This window comes from Natator depressus, chromosome 15 (assembly GCF_965152275.1).
Source record: "Natator depressus isolate rNatDep1 chromosome 15, rNatDep2.hap1, whole genome shotgun sequence".
NCBI lineage: Eukaryota > Metazoa > Chordata > Testudines > Cheloniidae > Natator > Natator depressus.
In genome coordinates, this window is record NC_134248.1 from 14371218 (window position 1) to 14388559 (window position 17342).

General features: G+C 50.9%; 1 protein-coding gene across 2 annotated transcripts in view; it reads right to left on the reverse strand.

Moving 5' to 3' along the window:
• SLC25A1 (solute carrier family 25 member 1) overlaps positions 1 to 17342 on the reverse strand; it is a 47546-nt gene that overhangs the window by 17997 nt on the left and 12207 nt on the right. The window contains exon 1 of one of the 2 annotated variants that reach the window (XM_074973123.1): positions 5329 to 5368. The exons of the other annotated variant lie outside the window; for it this stretch is intronic. Within the exon in view, the coding sequence (XP_074829224.1) occupies positions 5329 to 5353 (25 nt within the window). The 5' untranslated portion in view covers positions 5354 to 5368. Of the gene's footprint in view, positions 1 to 5328; positions 5369 to 17342 lie in introns of those variants that run through there. 2 annotated transcript variants of the gene reach the window in all.

Here is a 17342-nt window from a genome sequence, read left to right on the forward strand (position 1 = left end):
CTAGCGAGAGCGCTTGGGACCAGTACTCGGACAAGTAAAACACTCAGATCTTTCTGCCCTGGGGATCCATGGAGATGGTCTCCATCATGTGGGCTTGTTAACACTGCCTAGCTCACACCCCCGCCCCAGCCAGCAGTTCATGCATCCTTCAGGTAGAGAGCAGGCCTGCTCCTGCTGCTGGACTCCTCGCCTGATCTTTGACTGGTGTCACAAGACTCAAAGGGCCCAAATTCAAGCTTGCAGAGTCCAACGATTTGCATGGGGCTGTCCCAGAGAAGGGCGTGGTCCCAGGTGCCCATTCTCCTCCCCAGACGCAGGAAGTGATGTGAGGCCTGTGGGAGTGGAGGAGGCTGTGATGTACCCACACAGCTCAGGTTTCAGAGTAGCAGCCGTGTTAGTCTGTATCTGCAAAAAGAAAAGGAGGACTTGTGGCACCTTAGAGACTAACCAATTAATTTGAGCATCAGCTTTCGTGAGCTACAGCATGCATGCATCCCATGAAGTGAGCTGTAGCTCACGAAAGCTTAGAGACTAACCAATTTATTTGAGCATAAGCTTTCGTGAGCTACAGCTCACTTCATGGGATGCATGCATGCTGTAGCTCACGAAAGCTGATGCTCAAATTAATTGGTTAGTCTCTAAGGTGCCACAAGTCCTCCTTTTCTTTCTACACAGCTCAGTCTCACAGCCTCTCCCTCCCCTCTGTCAGGGAAGAAGAAACCTCACCTCCCTTAGTGCCCCGGCCACTTCGCCAGCTCCCTTTCCCTGCGGCTCTCATTCACAGAGAACAGCTACTCAGCATGACTTAGCAGAGAGGTCCTCTGCCTGTCATTGGCTCACAGACAACACCCCATGAAAGGAACAGGATCTGCCGAGCCTGTAGGGTCAGCAGGGATGTGGAACAACTCATGGACAGAGCTATGAATGGCCCAGAGGGAGAACAAAGAGAAACTTTCACCACAAGAGCCGGCCCACTTGGAGATTACGTTCTGCTCTGCAATAAGAATAAGGAACTTTAGGTTCTGTCTGTGCCTATTCTGCTGACTTGGAGGAGAGGCAGACGCAAGGCAGACACTCAGTGCTAACAGGAGGTCTAAAGAAACTGCAGGGGGAGGGGAGGCGGGGTGGGTGTTACAGGGTTCAGAAGGCACCCACCACCGCTTCCAGTCACTGCCTATAGCAGAGCAGCAACTCTCAGCCCTTTGGGGCCACGGTAGCAGGCAGCGCCCTGAGTCTCCCATTTGGACACGTGTACTCGGTTTGCTCCAAGCAGGCCAAGCTCTATAACAAAACAACAATATCTGGCTCAGATACAACACTTGTCATCTTTAGCTCTCAAAGCACTTTACAAAGGAGGTCAGGATCATTATCCCCATTGCACAGATGGGGAAACTGAGGCACGGAGCAGTGATGGGATTTGTCCCAGGTCACCCCACAGGCCAGTAGCAGGAGTTGGGAGTAGAACCAAGTCTTCTGTCCAGTGTACTGGCCATTAGGCCACACTCTGCCTTCCCTAGGACAGAGTCTGCACTGCTGAGCCAGGAGCATGTGCACTGCATTGGGGCCCAGCACACAGACTCCCCATAAAAGTCAGGGAAGGGAAGCACCAATACTGGAACCCATCAAGAGCGCAGTGCTTGAAGGGTTCGGTATTCCATGTGCAGTATAATTTCTCTGTCCATCTGACCTTCACTGCATGTTTCATAGGCCTCCTTCCCCTAGGCTGTTGGGCAAAATTAGAGACAACTTCTGAAAATTCAGCCCCAAGCTCACCAGCGTTGCCGTTACTGCCTCCCTCACTGACAGGACTAAGCTATTCAGCTTTTCCAACTCTGGTGATATCTGCGGTTTTTCTTAAAGCTTCAGCTCCTGGAGGCATGGGATTACAGGAGAAGCAGCTCAGATTTTTTTTTTTTTTTTTTTAAGATGTAGATTTCTAGCCCTCATGATCCCAAAGGGTTCAAAGCCCAGAAGGCAGATAAAGCCCCTGAAGGACTATTTTAATATCTTGGGGGTCTTTTAGTTTGTTTTTTTAAAAGTCAATTTCATGGTTTCTGGGGCCATGACTCATGAGTCTGGGGTGCTTTGGGCTGGCCCATTCACACTGGCAAAGCGCTTCAGAAACCTCAGAAGGAAGTTACTCTGTCAATGTATTTGTATTACTCAGGACATTCCCCATGAGCGGACATGCAGAAATGCAGCACTCTGAGAAACACCTCTCTCTCTCTCTCTCTCTCTCCTCAGACACATTCTCCCAGAAGGAAACTGACTTCTCCTCACTCCCTACACTTCCTCCAATGAGCTGCGACTTGTCCAGTAGAACAACTTCAGCAAGGAAGGGCGCGGTGTGTGCGTGCGGAGGCATACTTAGCCCTATCCTCCCAAAGTCTCCTGGACTCGCAGCACACCTGCCCTTTCATTCAGGGGTCCCTCCATACCCACATACCCATCCCCACAACAGTCATCCCCCAGCTCCACTCTCCCCCTAAGCCCACCCCCACAAGCCCAAATCATCACAGCCCTAACTCAATGGAGCTCTGCCAGTCTCGGAGCAACACTGCCAATCTCAAACATTCAAAAACCAGGAGTCAGCCCCTGCAAAATTCTGAGCTTTTTAAAAATAATTTGGGAGGGACCTTCTGATTTTGGGCCTCTTGGGCTCATCTTTCCATGCCCCCTCTGCAATTGTGAGAGCTAGAAACACTTATTTTGAATGGAAAGAGGAGACTCTCAGGGAGTCATCACATGACTCCAGGAGGTGGAGTGCTCAGAAAAATAAAAAAAAACAAGACTTGGCAACACCCGCAAGAGCCCTAAGTGTACACCAAATCTCAGTTCCTACACACTGTGCTGTCACTTAGTCTGTATGCAGCCAAAGATAACAGAGTTTAAAGCGGATTACCTTAATATGCAAACTAGATACCATTAACTTGGGTTTGAATAGAGACTGGGAGTGGCTGGGTCATTACACATATTGAATCTATTTCCTTAAGTTAAGTATCCTCACACCTTCTTGTCAACTGTCTAAATGGACCATCTTGATTATCACTACAAAAGTTTTTTTCTCCTGCTGATAATAGCTCATCTTAACTAATTAGCCTCTCACAGTTTGTATGGTTTCAGAGTAGCAGCCGTGTTAGTCTGTATTCGCAAAAAGAAAAGGAGGACTTGTAGCACCTTAGAGACGAACAAATTTATTTGAGCATAAGCTTTCATGAGCTGCAGCATCCGATGAAGTGAGCTGTAGCTCACGAAAGCTTATGCTCAAATAAATTTTAGTCTCTAAGGTGCTACAAGTCCTCCTTTTCTTTTTGTGTGTGACTAGTTTTCCAGGGGATAGCTGTGCTGCATCCCTCCCACTGGTTGAAAGGCAGCTGCCTGCCATTTTCCTCTTGGCTGAGTGGAGAAGAAGCTTGTGCTTTGAGGGTGTGAGCGTGAAACCAGTTTCGCCAGTAATTAAGAAGGTGCTGAGTTTGAGCCTGCAGGGAGGCGTGACTCTGGCAGTATCTCTGGGAGGGGGCCAGCACCCTTGTTCTAGTTACTCTAGTGTGGAAGAGATACAAGATAAGGTATCAGAGTAGCAGCTGTGTTAGTCTGTATCCGCAAAAAGAACAGGAGGACTTGTGGCACCTTAGAGACTAACCAATTTATTTGAGCATCAGCTTTCGTGGGCTACAGTGCACTTCAGCGGATGCACAGAATGGAACATATAGTAAGGTGTGTGTGTGTGTGTGTGTGTGTGTGTGTGTGTGAATACAGATAAGTTGGAAGTTACCATACAAACTGAAAAGGAGTACTTGTGGCACCTTAGAGACTAACCAATTTATTTGAGCATCAGCTTTCGTGGGCTACAGTGCACTTCAGCGGATGCACAGAATGGAACATATAGTACGGTGTGTGTGTGTGTGTGTGTGTGTGTGTGTGTGTGTGTGTGAATACAGATAAGTTGGAAGTTACCATACAAACTGAAAAGGAGTACTTGTGGCACCTTAGAGACTAACCAATTTATTTGAGCATAAGCTTTCGTGAGCTACAGCTCACTTCATCGGATGCTGTAGCTCACGAAAGCTTATGCTCAAATAAATTGGTTAGTCTCTAAGGTGCCACAAATCCTCCTTTTCTTTTTGCGGATACAGACTAACACGGCTGCTACTCTGAAACTAGTCACACACAGTCTCTGCTCTCGGCCAAGCAAACCTGCACTAGGAAGTGCAGCTGCTCCAGAATTCGGAACGGTGAGATCCTCCGCTGGAGGATCTCATCTGAAAGGGGAGAAGTTGGCTAGTGTGGTTTAACATGGACCACAGCCACCCGGAACCTCCCTTGTTGAAGCAGGACAGGTATCCAGAAAAGTCTTGGTCCCATTCGGAACCTGTGCAGAGTTGCTTAGACCTTCAGTTGTTCTGGTTAAGCAGGGTTTTCATGATCATTATCCCCAGTGTCTATTCATGCACCCTGCCCATTCTGCCCACTCTTTTGTGCCCCTGCTGGACAGCAGATCAGTGCAACCAACGCTGTCTTCCCACTTGCACCCGTTTCCGGACCACCCCATCCCAGATGTGTACCCCGCAGAGCTGCATGTTGCTACTGAATTTGGCCCACTGCATCTATTATTTTATTAGGAAGTCATGGGGACACATTCCTTGGACAGCACAATGGGACCAGCCCACAAACAGACCCCTCCCCAGCGTAACTCCACTTGCGTTACTCTGGGGATGAATTGGGCACAGACAGCATTAAAAATACCCTAGCACAAGACGGCAACCTGCCAGGTGTAAGCCTGTAATCCTACAGCCTTGCAAACCACGCTGCTTTCTCCCATGGCTGCTGTTTGCAGACACAGCCGTTGAATTCACAAACGAACACTGGTCTGCCTGACAGGGCCAGACAAAGGCTTCTTCTTTTCATCCTCCTCTGGGAAGTCCATGGGAATCCAAGTGCCCTAGGATCTCCTGCCTTGAGCTGTGGCAACACTGCTGCAGCAAGTCTCCCTCCTAGCCATGCTGATGAGGAGGCTTTCCGGGGAGAATGCCTAGCCCTATAAAGAAAAGGAGAACTTGTGGCACCTTAGAGACTAACAAATTATCCAATGAAGTGAGCTGTAGCTCACGAAAGCTTATGCTCAAATACATTTGTTAGTCTCTAAGGTGCCACAAGTCCTCCTTTTCTTTTTGCGAATACAGACTAACACGGCTGCTACTCTGAAACTAGCCCTATGAAGAGACAAGTGGGTTAGGTGACAGCTTTTACTGGACCAACTTCGGTTGGGGAGAGACAAGCTTTTGAGCTTACTCAGAGCTCGTCTTCTGGTGCAATAGAAGATATTACCTCTCCCACCTTGTCCCTCTGTCATCCTGGGTCCAACATAGCGACAACAGCACTGCATAGCCTTGCATATCACATTGCTGGAGAACTCTGCTCCAACTGCAAGAGGCTGCAACAGACACAAAGACGGCTTGTTCTCCTTTCAATCCCCCCTCCATTCATGTCCAGCACGGTGCAGCTACAAAGCATGTTGAACAGTGGAAGGCCACCTGGCTTGTAGGATTGCTTCATCCACTCTGGCTTTACAGTCACGGGAACACATACTGAAGAGGGATAACAGATACTCACAGTTACCCAGTGCCTTTCGCCCAATGTACTCAAAGCACATCAGGATTCCCATTCACATGGGGCACCAAAGTGAGGTCTCTTATCCAAGGTCCCCTAGTGAGTTAGTGGAAGAGCCAGGAATTGATCCCCAACTCTCCGGATGCCCAGTGCCACACCAAGTCCACTAGGGAGGCTCTGCTGTCTCTCAGGGAAGGCACTGATCCCCACTCCCGGATGTGACCCAAGTGTTCGCATCCTCAGACAGTGGACGAGACCCAGCAGCATGGCCACCGCACCCAACGCAGCAGTTTGCAGTGTCACGCAAAGAGCCTTGGCTTTCAATGGCTTTAGTCAAGTCCAGCCTGGGCTTTCAATAGCTTGGGTCAGGGCCAGCTCTAACGGGTCCCTGGTAAGTAGCTCCCACTGCAAGGAAGAGAACAGCAGAGTCCTACGGACACTGATTAGCTTCGTGGCCAACAAGGAGAGTGGCTAATGGAGTTCCACTATGCACAGACTGTGCTTCCCATGCACCCCCAACCCCTCCCCGGCAATAAAGCAGCTCTACAAAGCCAGAGTCACCTTCCCAGCCAAAGTCACCCTCCAACCTTTCCCCGTGAGCCAATGATTTCGTCTTGTACATTTTAAGAGCCGTGAATCATCAGTTCCCAGATGCTCGGCTGTCACGATTCCTTCTGAGCTGCCAGTGTGATATTAAAAGGCCAAGCCAGGGGATGAGAGCGCTGTGGCCGGACCGAGCTGGCAAGAGGAGCAGGCTTTTTGAGGCTTGCAGGACAGGTGCGTTTTGCCAGTTCCTTGCTGGATTTTCTGCATTTCCAGCCAGCCTCTGGCACCATCAGGAAGGGAATGACACTTGCTACAGAACTTCTTACATCAGACTCTATTACGGAGAAAAGATTGAGGTCTTAACTCTGAAGAGAACAAAGCATGTGGGTTAGATTCTGGTTTCAGTTACACCAGTGTAAATCCGGAGTGACTCAACCAGGAATCAATGCAGTTACTCTGGATATAGACTGGTGTAACGGAGCTGAACCTAGCCCCATGCCCCACAATTCTCCAGGAGGTAGCAGAAACCCCCTTACTGAGTCGAGAGCTTCTCTAGAATTTGGGGGATGCACCCAACATTTCTCAGTGTCAATCCCATACTATTAGGATGGGACTCTTGACATCCAGGTTGCTCACCCCAGCCCATGGCTCTTCCTGCTCCCCAAACTGGGCAAACTAAGGGTTAGCATCTGGACACTCGGTAGATCTGACACTCCGCTTTCTTTCGATGAGAGCCCTCAGCTACAGCAGCGAGAGAATGAGCAAACATGGCAATTAGCGATCTGGTTCCTTGCAGCCTTCTGTGACCCCCTTAAAGAGAACACAGATACACCTAGACACAGTGCATGTTCTTGCACCAACGTTTCACTATATTTCAGCCCGCTGCAGCCAACAGATGAAAGCACGATAAAACAAAATACAGGAAAGTATTACAGGCAGCAGGCAAACCTCCATTTAACAGGGATTTGAGACTAGAAGCAACTGATGGAATCCAGAGGGCAACGTCAAACAGCAGGAAACCTACGGCTCAGCTAATTGCAGGCCTGCTCTGTAGGGGCTGAACAGGCTGGGGGAAGGAGGAGGGGGTGGATGAGAGCTCTCAGTGGGTGAAAAGCTGCTTCTCCCCTCAGGCAGCAGGTTGCAGAGCTTCATCCGCCCCCATCAATTCAGCCCCATTGCTTCCTCAGCCCCACCCATGTGGGAGAACTGACTGCAAACTACTGCACCTGAAATCACCACTGAACACAAGCCAGCCTCCGCACACACGCAGGCCGGTCATCCAGTCCCAACCCCATCCCCTACACAGGCCGGCGATCCAGTGCTGGGAGAGCTCCCCCTCGCCCCCATCCCGTGCTGTGGCCAGGTCCTTAGTGGCTGCTCAGATTGGCAACCCGGTAACGCTGGTGCCCACTCGGTGGGACCCAGGAAGCCAAAACCCTGTGGACTGTTAGACGCCCGGGCCTGCATCTGTGGGTGGCCACAGCTCTTCCCCACGCAGCAGCACTCTCTGGATCACTGCGCAATGGTGGAGGTGAAGAGGGGCCTCGGGCAAGTCCCGTCCCCTGGGGGTGTCTCCGTGTACCCACCCGCAGCACGAGGGCGACGCCTCCCTCCCCACAGTCACTATCCACCAGGCACTCTGGAAATGGAGAGCGTTATGCATGTGCCGAGTCCCGCCCCGACCACCAGGAACAGGCCTAGCCCAGCAGCTCAGCCCTGTCTCTGTGACCAGGGCTCCTACCCACCGCAGTGATACAAACGACAACCACTCCCAGGCCCGCTAGCCCCCGCTGGGCTTGGGAGGCCTGACAGGTGAAGGGCACAGCCGTGTGTACTGGGACCAGGCTACCACCCAGCGTCCCTGGGCTACCGCCCACCCCCCTCAGGGTCAGAGCTCAGCGGCTGGAGCAGGCGGGCCCCCGAGCCCTGCATTCCTCCCTGCTGGCACCGTCCCACCGAACACTGGCCCCTCACTTCGTTCCCCAACCCCCCCTTCACTGTTTACAGAGGCCTGAGGAGAACCACCAGGGACTGAGCTGATGTATAAAGGCCGGGCTGCCCGGCTCCTCCTCCAGCTCCCTCCCGCTGAGCAGCAGCTGCTGACTTGGCACTTCCAGGAGCCGAGTAACACGGGAAACCTCTGAAAAACAAACCGAGCTCCAGGGGGGAAACCAGCACCCGAGGTCAAAGCAGCCAAACCCGCAGAGGCAGAGCAACTATAGATACTGTACTGCTACCGCCCATGCACCCACCCACGCTCACAGCTTCCTAGGGCCCTTTTTGAGCCCTATCCGCCAAATTGTGCCAGCAAAGACTGGGACCCAGGAGGAGGGCTGCCAAGCATGTCTGCCCTGCCCCGTGTGGGCTGGGATTGTTTTTCTGACAAACCATGCTGCAGCTCACCCCACCGAGCACGGAGCCTGGACACGCGCCACTGCCTGCAATGGCAGCAGTGCCTGGTTCTGCTGCAGACACAGCCTGTTTGCCCACCCTACCAGGCAAGTCTGGTTGAAAGGAGCAGGCTGCGGCAGGATAGTGCACCGTACATGTGTGGCCCTGTGCCAGCCCTCACAAAGCTGGTGAGCCACTATTTAGGCATCCCTGCCCCTTTAAGATGAAGCACAGAGGTTAATAAATAAGGGGGAAACTTCTCTCTCTCTCACACACACACACACACAAAGCCAATCCTCACTTCCATGGCCACAAAGGTCCCCTCCGATGAGAGGAACTGCTGCACATGGGTTGGGCTGGACAGCAGGAGGTGGTTGGGAGTGGGACACTGTCAGGTTAGGGCTTCCAGGCCTAACACCCGAAGAGTGGGGCCTTATTTGGGGTACACAGGGCTCCTTCATCCATGACCACAAGAGAGAGAGTTTAACAGGATTCCCAGAAGCACTAGCCATTTCTCTGGCTAGCGAAATCATCCACAATTACATTGGACAGGATAAAGAACAAGGCATATAAACCCATGTGCTTCCTGTAAACATCCACCCTCTAACTCGCAGGGGGGTGGGGTGGGAGGAGCAGGGTGGATGGCTTAGGAAGAATTTACTACTATGAGCAGGTTACTCCATAATTGTCCTTTCCTGGGATTCTAAACACCTTCCTCTGGAACATCTGGTACCCACCACTGCCTGCAGGAGAAAGGACGTGAGCCCCAATGGACCACAGGTCTGATCAAATACGGCAAATCCCAAGTGCCTTAATGCAGCTCTGTAGCCACTCCCCACACAGGGAGGAGGCGGCAGCTGAAGTACTCGGGCTGGGCACTGGGCTGAGGATTTTCCCTTAGGTGCACAAGCGAGCCACAGTACAGAGAAAGAGGTGTCCACCCCCCACATCTGGAGAATGCTCAGGAAGGTGGTGGGTGGAGGTGAAGGGTCAGACCTTCTTTACTGCAGGTGGAAACAGGGAGGAGAGTATAGAGACTGGGGGAGCTGAAGCAGGTTATGCATACCCATGCCCAGCGGTTCTGAAGCTTATGCTGTGCCCTACCCTGTGTATACTACAGGGGTAAGCAGAGAGGTGACTCTTGTTTAAATCGCTCCCTGCTGAGGCCAAGTACTGGATGGACAGCCCTGCAGTCTGGGTTGCTATCTACCGCCCAGAACAGATACCGCATGGGCAGCTGCCATGCAAGCTTCCCCCAGAGAGCCATCCTCAAACCTCCCCCTTATCTATGGAGCACAGACAACACCCCCAGTTTTGTGCAGGACGTGGAGTGCCAAAAGAGAGGTGATCAGGGCTAACTCAGAACATGGGAGGTGGAGGTCTGCTAAAAACACCCGTCCACTTGGAACTGGACTGAGGCCACCAGCTTATTTCACAGAGTCCACTAAAGAGCCACCAGGTGGTAATGAATGAGTCCCTACTGCCCTGGGCTCGATTCAAACTGGCAAGCAAGATGCAAAAGGCTCCATATTCCATTAACAGTCACCCACTGGGATAAGCAATTCTGATACCCCCACGTTAGTTGCAAATGGTTTTATTCTCCTCTGGCGACAGCACATGGGGTCTGAAACTCCTACAGAGCAACAGGTGTTTGAGTGCCAGGTTGCTCTTCGTGGACCATCAGAGCCAGAATTGCAGCTTCACAATCAACACCACGCTGCTATGGAAGTGCCAAGCAGGAAGCTATTATTATGCTCCCTTTTAGAATAGGGAAGGAGGAGAAAATCCAGCTGTGTGGTTATTCCAGGGACGCAAGCTCCTCCCTTGTGGTTTCAGTCATCTCTGGAACTGCGTGGAGAAATGAGAGAGTCTCACATATAAATTTCCTGCTTACCTGGCACTCTTATTATGGACGGTTGTATGTACCAGGTACCCATGGAAGCCTTTTACAGGCATATACACGCATGGGCAATATATGAGGGAGATGATGCCAGGGAAGCCTTTTGCTTCTTACCCACTGGATCTATTTCTGGGGTCTGTTAGCACAGCCCCTTTGTTCTATCTGAACTGGCTGAGGCTCCCTCCCCAAGGCCTGTCTGGTCCGGGAGGTTTGCTTAGCAGTGCTTGGTTTTTACTGGCTGCTTTAGCACTGAATCCTGAATCCTAGCAGGTGGGGAGAGCAGATCTGCAGCCTTAGAAGTGGCTCTGGAGTTCTGGGGAGCAGTTCCCCCGAACGACTAGCAGCGTGACAGAGCGAGATGGGAAGAGGGGACATGTATAGTCATCTGGGAGGCAATAATTGTGCTGTGGTACAGACACTACCATTTAATCTCACGCTCCTGTCCTTAGAGTCTGATGTATTAATTGGTAAGGCTAAAAATAAGGTAACAATTTATAATGCTCTTTACAGTGCCCTCCACACCACGGCCTAATCCCCCTCAGCAGTGGCGCGTTATTCATGCAGGACAATTAATTCTATGTGAAGACTAAGCACTGGCTTATTTGCATACCTCCCCCGCCCTCGGGGTGCCAATGGCCAGTGAGGTTGCAGAGGGCTCTGTAACCTGTTTACCAGGACTTTAACCCCTAGAGTCAGTTCTTGCAACACTGCAGAATCAGCAGCAGTCACCTCTTCTCTAATTACTTGGGAGTCGAAAGAGCAAGCGAGATGGAGGGAGGGAGGGTGAGCGGCTTGGACTCTGCACTGAGGCTCTCAATCATTAGCGGGACACCCCGGAGCCAAAGGAGAGAAAGATCACCCTTCAGTGAAGGTCACAGCTCACCCGCTCTGGCAAGTATCAGTCAGGAGCAGGGACAGTTGTCGCCCTTTGTCTCTGGCAATCGAAGGGATTCCCGCTCCCCCAGTTGGCCAAGCAATGACATCTCCCAGTTGAAGGCCACGGGTAGGAGGGGACCAGGCACCAGCAGAAGGATCACTTGCAGCATGTCTCCAGTTATCATGCAAAATCCTTGACTAAAAGTGCCAGTGAACAAGACCCCATGGCCACCACGGAACTAGAGCTTGTTGGGAAAGGAGGGTCCTCCCTCCCCTCAGGAAAATTTAGAATTGTTGTTGACAAACCCAAAAGTGGGTTTAATTTCACTATGGGCTGAAATACCGAGACAACTGTCATACGACAAGTCTTCAGACAATGCTCTGACGCACGTTGGCAGGACGGTGGAGTTTTTGCCAGGGTTAGGGCTTAAATCCAGCTGTGACTCATGTAACACACACAACGGTGCATGCACACAGGAGGTTTCCTATTTGTTTTTAATTTGTGATTTTAATGTCCCCAACACTGTGGCCTCTGGGCACATGAAGCAAATTAAGAACGAGCAACTCGTTAAACTGCCTGCTTGAGACTTCACCACCAGCACCCCCACCAGGCCTGTCCCAGTCCAGGAGAACTCCCTAATGATGCTCCACAGAGAAAACATTTCTTTGACCCAGGCTGGAGCAAGACAAGCTAGGGTCCTACGCACAGGAGAAGTGTGTGACATGCAGTGACATCTTCTACTCATGGGATTCCCCAAGTCAGGGGCCCTCACAGCAGACACTGAACCTAGCACTTAACACAACATTGCCTTGTGGGCCGACAGACAAGCCAAACCATCCTTACAGTTGGCGTCATGCTTCTTCCTTTCGTCTAGCTATGGAATGAAATACACCACTAACAGTGTGACACTAGTATGAGTACGAGCGTTTTGAGTTCTAGACATGGTTTGCAATCACAACTGCTAATCACAGGGCTCTGTGTGGAAGAGACAACTATACCCCTTGGGAAAGTGCAGATATGATTGCTCTATGCTGTTACACACACACACACACACACACACGCACGCTCTCCCTCCCTCCTCGGGGATCAGCAAGTTCCCTCAGAAACGTCCATTCGGGCAAGGTGATTTGCAGGACAAGTCAGAGATCAGCTAAAAAACCAAGGTAGCAATTCTAGACTTCAAGCTATAAAACAGTTTACATTCTAAGCCTAATTTTGACCCCACACCGCTCTGGCTTTTTACACAAAACTCCTTTTGGCCTGAAATTTCACATTGTCCATTTAAGCCAGAGGAATGTTTTTTCGAAAGCTTTGAGATCAAACTAGGAAACTAACATTGGGCCATTCCCTGAATATGAATGGGGGGTGGGGGGCAGGGAGTCTTAAAGACAGGAAGGATTGTATCCATGTAGGGATAGCATCCATTCCCTTAAAAACAGATCGCCAAACGAATTAGATGTAGCTAGTGCTTGGGGGAGGGAATAATTTACTACCATATCACAGCCTCCCTCAGCAAAGCGTCCATCCCATTAGATGCGTCATGATTAGACGGAAAATCTCGTATTTAATAGCAAGCAAGGATGGCGCTGTGTGTTACATTTCATCACTTTCGCTGGTGGTAAACAGCACTACGAACACAGCCACACACCCAAGACCATAGAGTTGGGACAGCAACATCCTTATGCTCCATAGGTGGGGAATATACAGAACTGCAAATATTTGACTTCACTATTCTGCACACTGTGTTGTCAGACTGGTAAATAGCCCTGTGTAAACAGAGCTGTCGATAACACTGTGGAACAGGATGGAGTAATTTGTCCCCGACTTCACTGGACTCATTCTGTGGCCTCAGCTCTCCGCCATTTCCCAACTTCCTCATGTACAAACTTTAATGAAAAAATAATCTGCTGAGAATGTACGTCGTTTTATAGAATTCAACGGCAAGAAAAGGGAGAAACACTAAACTGAACAGCCACATAAAATCTAAAGCCCCGGAAGGCTCAAAGGCCTGATTTACTGAAGCTTTTATTGTTTATAAAGACAACAGAAAGGAGCGGACTTCCATTCTCCCCAGCTCCTCAGGCTCTGTCTACACTGGCACTTTCCTCGTTAAAAGTTTCGTTGCTCAGGAGCGTAAAAAAACCCACCCCCCCGAACGACAAAAGTTTTGACGAAAAGCGCCAGGGTGGACAGCGCTTCGCCGGCAGAACACGCGCGCTCCCGGCGACAAAGCTACTGCCCTTCACTGGAGGTGGTTTTAGGACGTTGCCGGGAGAGCTCTTGCCTGGCGATAAAGAGCGGCCACACCACGCACCTCACAACAGTGCGGCGGCGGCACAGCCACGCCGTTGTGCGGTGCGCAGTGTAGACGTAGCCCCAGTAAGAGGAAGAACGGCACACTGGGATTCCAGAGCAGCTCCTGAAGGCACCTTGCTAGAACGGAGCATCTGCTCAAGAGCGCTTTACAAGGGCAAAATCAAGCAAAGATGCTTTCTAGACAGTCACGTTCCAGGCTTACGGACGGGCTCTCAAACCAGGACAGGACAGACGTAGTAAGACAGGGATGACTGGCGCAAAGGCCACTTCCCTGGGCCAGCAGTTACGGTCTCCGCGTTCCATCTGCCTTCAGTGCAGATTTCTCCTTCACAGCCCATCTAGCCCAGTGCCTCTCTGCTGGTTTCCACGGTGAAGTTGTACTCCAGTGACGACGACATCACTCCGTCGCCTTGGAAGCGATTGTGATGCTGCCAGTGCTCCAAACACCAGATCAACGAGTGGAGAGGCAGGGCATGAAGGAATTGAACGGCTTTCTTGGCAGGTTAAAGTAAGGTAATTTCTAAGCAGCATGAAAAGTAGTTTAGGTTTAAGCCTGGAGGGTCCGAGTGTTTCCTTCTGTATGTTCTTAAAGCCAGAGCAGCAGGAGACAGTGAGCCGAGGGGCCCCATTTATTTTATACCTGTGAGCAAGCTGCCATGCTGGTGCAAGCTGCCAGGTGGACAGCTGTGCTGCTCTTACAGAGCTGGGAGAGCATGGGCCTCAGCAGGGCAAGCTTCCTCCCAACTGCCCTGCCAATGTGCCTCAACACCAACCTGGTGGGCACCATCTTTAAAGGCCAGAGGGGAGTTCAGTCTCCATTGCCCACTCTCTCCTGGGCCGACCATTGTATTAACGTGGCCAGTTTTGAGATGCTCTCACACACACACACACACACACACAGACTGAAGCACCATGAATTTACCAAGTGCACAGGAAGGGGTTAATACTGTTAGTAAGAATGACCCAGAAACTGGATTATTAAAAAAAAAGCACTGAAAGGGTTGAGTAAGACTTTGCAGGACATATTCTTTGTTCACCCAACAGCCAATGAAAGGTACTGAATCCCAGCATCTGTAAGCAAACAGTTAATGGTTAAACAGTTAAAAGGTACACCTTGAATGTATACAGTGGCATTTGGTCCAAAAGATCCCAGCGCAAATGAACTGATCTACTAACTCTATCCAGGCATCCCCTCACCCATCACCACAATGCAATCATCCGCAGGGCTCCATTTTACCAGGCAAGACTGATTTAGCTAGTGTTTCCTGCAAAGCACAGCTCAGAAAGTCAGTGCAGAAGGAGAATACATTACTTAGAGCCTTGGCTAATTCACTCATGCAGAGCCAGCAGCTCTGATTTGTCCCTCATTTTAAACTGATTTTTCAGTTGTTTCCAACAAGAGACTCTCTCCGAGCTCTTTGCTTTTATGTCCTGGACAGAGAGCAACTGTGGAAGCTAAAGCTCAAGGGAGTCCAATGGCTGGGTTTTGGGCTCTGCTAATAGTGCAGTGGTAGAAAAGAGGCTCCAAAATGAACTCTAGCTGACAGGATGAGCCCAAGAGACACTGGACTGTAAATCTAGGGTCACCATTCCCCAAGCAGAGGTGAGAATTATACCATTTACATTCACAATGCAAAGTCTTTCTGAGGGGAGGGAGGGAGGGAGGGAGAGAGAAGCTTGTAACATCACTCAACTGTCAGCTAGAGGTACTGATGAATTCAAGGAAGAGTGATGGCATGTGCCAGACGCTTACATAAACACAGAGAGAAGTGCCCTGCGGAATACAAATCCAAGCATCCATAAGAGCATACACAACATCACGAAAAATACCTTAAAGGGTTTGGTTCCAAACCCCACCTAGCCTCCCTTCTTCGCAACACACAGACACACCTGAATCAATATGGAACTGAAGCACCAGGAAGTTAGGTTGGGTGCAGCTAAACAGCCAACTGCAGCTTCCCAGTCCTGGGAATTTTCTGCCAGCCCAATCCACAGCATAGTTTGGAGCAACTCTAAGCTACTCTAGCTAGTTATGGCCCTTAAGGCCCAGCCCACCAGCCAGGGATCATCAAAACTCAGCAGCCATGCCCCTTTTCTCCTGGCCACATCCATAAACAATGGAGACAGGGAGGGGTCTGAAGGTGGAGACTGCTACACCAGCTGGGGACTCCCGCATGCTAAGGGAATCCCCAGCCAAGCAGAGACCCTGGCCTTACAGCCGCCTGATGTCAACCGCAAGTGTGGGGGGAGAATCTGGCCTGATTAGATTTACTCGTAAAATACTGTTCCTTCCCCAGCCCTCCGCAGTCCCTCAGTGCCTCGCCTACCTCCTTCCCCACAGCTCGACACTGAGCTTCTCAGGAAATGCAATTTAAAGCCACCTCTGCCGCCCCCAGAACTGCACAGCCGAGGACCAGCCCATGCCTCTCCCTAGCCATGATTTGGTGCTAGTGACTCTCCCATGTGGGGTGGGGAGGGGGCGGGCCATTTTAAGCAGGGCTTTGCCAGTTATTGTTGTATAGTGTTGAGCAGCGTGAATGAGCCCAGAAATGACGGATGGCACATGTCGTAAAAATTTCCTGGCTTTGACTCTGGCAACTGGCATGGCTGGGACTCTGTTTCCCCACCTGTAACCTGGGGATAAGGCTCCCTTTCCTTGCAGGCGTGTTGTGCAGATCATGGGTAGGCTGTTCGTAGAGCCCTACAGACGTGCGGAGAACTAGCTCCACCGAGCGCCACAGGCTCGCGCGCCATCCCCCAGCACACACAGAGCAGTCCCACACACTACCCGAGTGCTGGGAAACCGCATCTGGGGATTAATCCTACTCTAAACATGCCAGCAGTCTGCTTTACTGCTCTACGGTGGGATGTGCCTCTGTGCCCAGCAGAGATAGGGCTTTCTGAAGGGAGTGATTTGGGAATCTTAGTGACGGGCAGGACGCTTAATTACCTTTTTATACTAGAAGACAACAAAGCGGTGCGAGAGCTAAGCAACCTGTGACTCCTTGTGCATTACTGTTCATCAGGCAAAGGGAACATGGTTTACCAATGAGAGGCCCTGAGCTGGAGCCCCTTCCTCCGCCCTCAGCGGAGATGTCCCCAGTGTTGCACAGAGGGGGCCTATTCATACATATCACTAGAGAGGAGATTTCAATATCTCCCAGTGGAGTTTAGCATTGGTGAGAAGTGCCAGACTGAGAGTCACAAACACACAAGAGGATAAATAGGAACCTAAGGCAGCATCCAGGAAGACATCCTCAGCAACGCGCCTTCATCCAGACCTGGGATGATCACTTCTAGGGCTCATTCTCCCTGGCACATCCAGCCTTTGCCCTCTCTACTGAGATGACCAGCAAGGGAGCCAGTTAGTACCCAAAGATCAAAGGCAGCTTGTAACATCTGCAAGCAGGTAGGCAAAACCGACCCAAAGGTGCCCTCAAAGGCTGTTTGTGAACAGCAAGTAAAGTATCATATTGCACCGGACCCAGTATAGGGCAGGAAAGCTTCCCCGAGGAGTCTCCACTGCCTGGAGTGCAGTTGACAAAGGCACCTGTCTGCACTAGAACTAGACGAAGACCACAACTATTTCACACAAAAGAAGAACACCATGCAGTCAGAAGACCTATCATCAACTAGGGCTGGCTTCAACGTGAGCTAGAAGCGACTGAGAAGCAATATGGGACATGGAGCCTGAATGAGTAG